Below are 6,737 nucleotides of genomic sequence, written 5' to 3'. Positions count from 1 at the left end.
AGGGGCGTATCATTTCCGTCTCACGCTTGAGGTATTCGGCCAATCATAACGCACTGGATAGCTGGCCAATCAGAGCACACCTACTTTTCAGAACAATGAGCTTTGTAAAAATCGACGCGTTTCAGAAAGGCGGGGCATAGAGGAGAAACAATAATGTACAGTATGTGGAAAATAATGTGTTTTTTTAAACTTAAACCGCATAAACACATTTCATTACACCAAATAATGTTCTTTTTAGCAACGTCTTTTTAGCATGACCCCTTTAATGTAAAAAATTTTTTTTTATTTCATACTGACATTAAGACCTTACCTCAGACTCAGGTCGACAAAGCTTTGCTCCAAGAGCAAACCCTCCTCCAACACCCAGAGTCCCAAAGGCCCCTGGTGCAAAGACAAGCCACAAGTCATGATGAACACAAACACTATGAGTGGATTTGTCAAAGCTAGCGATTATTGTGGAATTAGATTTGTACCAAAACTAAACGTAACTTTTCAAGAAATTTACAAAACTATAAAATCACTCAGAAAATGAAAACATTGAATGGCAAAAATAAACATGTTATTCAAATAAAATGTCAAAATCATGGATTATGAATCTGCTGCCACAATTCTATTACGCTTTCGAAGTTTTTATGCTCTGCAACGTTTCATTCACCATTACGGCACAAAAATCTCATGTGGACAGGCTTAACAGCAGTCTACACTCATTGGCTAGTGAGATTTGGAAGGAGAGCTCCCTGACCTGAAAGTAGAGACTTCAGTGGTGCAAATTATGGAAAGCGATCTGAATGCGGTTCTCTGTTCTTTTTTAGTGGAAATGACTGGTTTGTGTATTAGTAACTGACATTTAAGTTTTGGGTAGTCTTATACGTATGACTACTTTTTCGAAATGTCATCTTCATCATCATCTCCCTTCTCAGCTGGACACTTAAGGCAGCTGAAGTAAGTTAATATAACTAAGATAATCAATAAAATCTATAAAAGATCAGTGTAACAGTTCTGTCTCTTTAAACCATTCAATAAACTATATTTCTTAAAACTACCTGTCTTGAATTGTAACTTGTCATCTTATATATTAGATGTCATACTATATGTTTTTAACCCAGTTCAAAAATGATTTCAAATAAATAAATAAATAAATGAGATGTTCACATTGTCACTTGTCAAAGACAAATGTCTCTTCTCCAGGCAGACACTTAACTTTTGTTATAAACTGTTTATAAAATACCCTCTCCTAAAGAGATATTGATATATTTTTAATATATAGGTTTTGTTTGTTTTAAATGGATAAAATGGATAAGTCTGTGTAATGAAGCTTAAAATGTATGTGTATGAACAGTATGTAAAATGTATGTAAATTCAAAGAAGCCTGAGTCAGCTTAACTGGGAGCATTTAACAAACTTTTTTTTAAAAATTCACAAGTTCAGACATGATAGAGGATAATTCTATTCTATTCTATGGAATCTGATTTTTTTGTGGATTCTTTTAAAGTTGTTCAAATGCTCACAGTCTAAAGACTTAACACTGGGTTCTTGTGTGACGGCTCTGCCTCTAACCTGGGTCCAGCCAGCGGATCGGGCCTCGTGGTCTCATGATATATGCAGCACTGCCGACAAAATCACCCCCATCAGCCACTATGATGCTGTCCTCAGCCAAGAGCTCATCCACACGATGCAAAACACTCAGAGGGTTCAAATGCCTCTCTGTCTTCTCATCCGCTTTTGCTCTGAAGGCAATCATGGGCATTATGAGAAACTAAATGGGTAGATAACATCAAACGTAGCCAAAAGAATATGGACAGACATCCCTTCTAATTAACAGGAGGGAATATTGCCAAATGTTTGGTTGTCTATATGTTTTTGGCCATGTAGTGTAGGCCTGATTCTTTTTCCAGAGACCATGAACCCAAGCAGCAGAGGTAAGATTACCTGTTAGCTTTCTCTTTGATGGCATCTCCCTCTTTCAGGCTCCTAGGCCATTCCTCTGGACATCTGTGTCCCTTCAGGGCTTTTGAGAGACGCAGGAGGAAAGAACCAGCATCGCCTGAATAAGTTGGGAAAGAAAACCTTGTTACATAACAGGATACATGATATATCTTTAAAGTTTCATTGTAGTGAATTAGTTCACTGATTCATTTAAGCCACTGCTTATTGAGTTATTAGTAAAAAAACACCGCGTTTCAGGCAGAGGGTGAAAAGAGGTGCTGCAAAAATGCACAGTATGAGAAAAATAATGTTTTTTTGTTTAGTTTTTTTACTTTAAATGATGTAAATGTATTCTAGCAGAAATATTAGGATCTTGTAAATTAGTATAATATGGGCACTTTAATGTAAATTTATTTGCTCATTGTTTTGTGCAAAAATCTGCTAACTGTAAAAATTTATTTTATCACCTTATGTTATAGTTACATTTTTATGTTTTTTAACATACTATGTTAAAGTAAAATGTAGTTGTTCACCTTGAATGGCCACTGTTGGCTTCCAGAACATGTCCGAGTTCTTTAGTAGCTGACTCCTGTCTCTGTTAACGGCGATGATTTTGCTCTGTCTGTTCAGCACTCTTCCGTAACTCAGTCTGAAATCACACACCGTGCCTATGCACCAAAACAAACACATTCAGGAACAAGAACTAATAAACGGAGCAATTCCAATAGGGTCTTTGCACCGCGGTGCTCGGGCCCCAACTATGCAAAACCTAGGGTTCTGCACATATTCCAGCTGTTCAGTAGGTGGCCATGTTTCCCACCTGCCAGCAGCACAAGGTCAGCCTCTTTCAAGGCATCTCTCCTGTTCTGTCTAATGTGCAGTGGGCTGTTCTTTCCCAGCATCCCTCGGGACATTCCACCCAGGAAGCAGGGAATGCCTAAAGATTCTAAGGCCTTTCTGTGACAGAAGCATAGAGAAAAAAAACTAAAAATCTAAAAATTGACTTCAGTCATGAGTTATGGGTGCTTTTGATCAATCATGTAAATCACTGGCTGTTGTTGATTTGGACTTAGAAACCAAATGTATTGCCTGATCAATGTAATCTATATATACAGTACCAAAAGTCAAAAGTCTGGACACACATACTCAATTTATGTTTCTTAGGATCTTAGAAATGCTTTTGATCTAAAGTTTACACTGAAATACGTGAAATGTCATTTGTAAATAAATGTACACAGTTGTGCCTGTGCATTTACAAAAACAATTTTTTTCTTTAAAACATTAATGCAATAATGATTTCATGAATCTAGACAAAATATTGTGACACTAAATGGTATTGATGTATTTATATGGATGGTATTGATGTATTTAGCATTTTTGTTCACAACAGAATTCTTATTCTTCACACTTTATCTCATAGTTTTTATGTCTTTGAGCAGGTGCGCCCACATTTTTGACTGGCAATGTATGAATTCATGTAATATGCCAGCATTACTTTAATTTACAGGAGAGTTGTAGTGGGTAAATCTGGACTGCTGACCCAAAGGTCAGAGGTTCACAGACCTGACAATGTGACCCGTGAACTGTTCAATGAACATCTGAAGAGACGGCTAGTCGGCTACTCAATTTACCTGACATCATCTGCTGGTGTAGGGGGCAATGTTGCCTGACTGCCTAACAGTATGACAGGTTTCTTGGCTCTGCTCACCAATTCCACACACCTTTGGACCTGGGAAGAGTCAAGGGTGAAGAGCCAGTCAAGTGCAATGTGATCTTATCTTCTGTATTTGGGGCAAAAGTCAACATTTCAACATTTCCCCTTCAGATTTCTTGAGCTTTCTTTACTGGGGCCTTTCTTTATGCAACTGGCCCCTGGTGCAGTTTATGTTATGTGTTATATTGAGACTGGATGATGATGCTGATAAAATCTTGTATCATTATCATTAACATGATCAGTTGCATCTACTGTCTAACTTCCAATACTATATATGGCACAACAGGGTAGACAAGTTTCACCTCATCCTCTGTGGCGTGTGGGATGTGAACAGGAAGTGGGGACAGATCACATGTCTCCCAAGCTCCAGCAAACAAGTTTGATAAATGATTCTGGAGATACCTATGGGATGACAAGAGCGACAGTTGTTTCAGTCATGCTAAAGACAGTTATTAAAAAACACCATTTGTCATTTAATAACAAGATCATGTGCAGGAATAATAGTATGTGAATAGTAGGTTTGTGACGGTTAGGAAATTTTCCCACCGGTTAACTGACGTGTGACAACACCGGTAATACCGATATCACCGGGGGGGTGGGGTTCGTTAGGGTTTTCCCTCTTTTCCTCGCTTTCCTTCGCTTTTAAATAGCTTGTAAATGCCTGTGCGCATTTTACTTTCACTTACGAATTAGCGGCAATTCGGCGTCACTTGCAAAACTCACAAACTCACTTATATTAAACGTAGAACTTTTGTTAACAACCCGAATAAAAATACCAACCCGAATAAAAATACACCATGCTATAGGCCTAATATAAAATAAATAACTTACACAAAGTTTAAATGTAAAAAAATAAGCAAACTGTGGAACCAAATAAATAAGAAACAGACCGTTTATTAGCAAAACGAATAAGAACGCTTGGAGGCACTGCATACACCTTGATAAATAAAATAAATAAATTACACAAAGTTTAAATAAAGTAAAAATCAGCTAACACTGTGGTACAAAATAAATAAGAAACGACTTACAAAACTTACAAAATTATCTTAGATAAACAGCAAAAGTCAACAGGCTTTTCAAAATCTAAAATATTGCCAAACAGCTAGGCGCTTTTGCATTTCGTTTTGAAACTAAATCTTCCGCCATGGTCTTGTCTGTCTCACCTCACTCTTCTTGTCGGTCAGCTCAACTCACTCTCCTCACATGATAAATGAAATCTGACTGCTGCTGCTGATCTGTGATGCGACTGTCGTTCGGCACGCTGCATTGAGCAGCCACGTTCAGTTTTCAATTGTAGTGTCTGTTATCTAACTGAACTAAATGATTTTTATTACTATAAAAAATCTAAAAGATGGTGGGGGGTGGTGCCACGGTGGGCAAGTGACGTAATCGGTGTTGCGTCTTAACACCGGTAACACCGTAAACACCGACAATCACAGCAAGCCTATAGTGAAAAATGTTTATACCATGCAATGATTTTCCCCATCAGGCCTTTGGGAGTGTTTTTAGGGGCAAACTCTTTCTCCACCACATGGTAAGGGTACAGTGTGTCTATGGGAAACTCTATAAACACTGGGCCTGTAAAAAAAAAAAAAATCAAAGAAATACTGTAGAATTATACTCACAGAATTACAAACAGCTCTCATTTACATATAATTATATAATTTATAAATGTAATTCAATTTGCTCAATGAGATAAGATAAAAACTGCATCATCTGTGCTGTAGTAACATATCTGAAAACTCTGGATTGGTGCAAAAAAGTGATGGTTATCTAATAATTATTTGCATAATTATAATTACATACTTTGTGTCAAATTAAACAAATAATATTCATTAATACTCTTTAATTCTTCTTTTAAAAAATATTGGAATCAGCAGTAGAAGCTTTTGGTAAAATGATTTTGAAACAATTGCAAAGTCTATGTCAACATCCTATACTATGAAATGCTGGTAAAAAAAAAAAAAAAAAATTTAACAATTTCAAAACAATTTAAACAGTTCAAATAATACAAGTTTGAAAGAAGAAAAAAAAAGCCAAACCTCACATTTCCTCATTTAAACAATTGCTTGAGAAAAGGAGAAATTATATATTTTATTCAAATTAATTACTATTAAATTATATACACTACCGTTCAAAAGTTTGGGATCAGAACGATTTTTAATGTTTTTTTAAAGGAGTTTCTTATGCTCATCAAAGCTGCATTTATTTGATCAAAAATACAGGAAAAAAATGTAATATTGTGAAATATTATTATGATGTAAAGTAACGTTTTTCTATTTTAGGAAGCTGTGATACTTTTTTTCAGGATTCTTTGATGAATAAAAAGTTAAAAAGAACATAATTTATTTAAAATAGAAATCTTTTCTAACAATATACACTACTGTTCAAAAGTTTGGGGTCAGTACATTTTTATTCTTTCTTTTTTTGAAAGAAATTAAAACTTTTATTCAGCAAGGATGTGTTAAATTGATAAGTGATAGCAAAGATTTAAATTGTTAGAAAAGATTTATATATTGAATAAATGCTATTCTTTTTAACTTTTTATTCATTAAAGAATCCTGAAAAAAGTATTGCAGTTTCCAAAAAAATATTTGGCAGCACAACTGTTGCCAACATTGATAATTCTAATAACAAATCAGCATATTATGATTATTTCTTAAGGAACATGTGACACTTTAGACTGGAGTAATGGCTGATGGAAATTCAGCTTTGCATCAAAGTAGTAATTTATATTTTAAAGGATATTAAAATAGAAACCATTATTTGATATTGTAATAACATTTTGCAAGATTACTGTTGTTTTCTGTGTGTGTGTGTGTGTGTGTGTGTGTGTGTGTGTGTGTGTATGAATGTATATGGGTAAAAGACATTAAGATGTCCGCATCAAAAGAAATTTACAAAAGCTATTATATGTCCACAGAAAGCACATTAAATGCAAGTAAAGTGTCTACTTTTAAGGTTTCAAATAAGTTTTTGGAGAATAAAATGTCAAAATTTGGTTGAAATAATGTTCCATTGTCATTCAGTGTAACACAATATTTATGTAAAAATTCAAACAACATGCTTATTCTGACGTGTACATATTAAAATATAT

General features: G+C 35.1%; 1 protein-coding gene across 1 annotated transcript in view; it reads right to left on the bottom strand.

Moving 5' to 3' along the window:
* The window catches only part of LOC107753009 (acetolactate synthase-like protein), a 14,979-nt gene that overhangs the window by 3,618 nt on the left and 4,624 nt on the right, over nt 1–6,737 (bottom strand). The window contains exons 6-13 of the mRNA XM_016569090.1: nt 5,107–5,218; nt 3,943–4,042; nt 3,558–3,655; nt 2,747–2,883; nt 2,460–2,594; nt 1,930–2,044; nt 1,558–1,727; nt 311–381 (exon numbers count right to left, since the gene is read on the bottom strand). Coding sequence (XP_016424576.1) covers nt 311–381; nt 1,558–1,727; nt 1,930–2,044; nt 2,460–2,594; nt 2,747–2,883; nt 3,558–3,655; nt 3,943–4,042; nt 5,107–5,218 — 938 coding nt within the window. The remainder of the gene's footprint in view (nt 1–310; nt 382–1,557; nt 1,728–1,929; nt 2,045–2,459; nt 2,595–2,746; nt 2,884–3,557; nt 3,656–3,942; nt 4,043–5,106; nt 5,219–6,737) is intronic.

This window comes from Sinocyclocheilus rhinocerous, unplaced genomic scaffold (genome assembly GCF_001515625.1).
Source record: "Sinocyclocheilus rhinocerous isolate Xijiao unplaced genomic scaffold, SAMN03320098_v1.1 scaffold2276, whole genome shotgun sequence".
NCBI lineage: Eukaryota > Metazoa > Chordata > Actinopteri > Cypriniformes > Cyprinidae > Sinocyclocheilus > Sinocyclocheilus rhinocerous.
The sequence above is the reverse complement of the archived record's forward strand: the minus strand, read 5'-3'. Positions and strand labels throughout refer to the sequence as shown.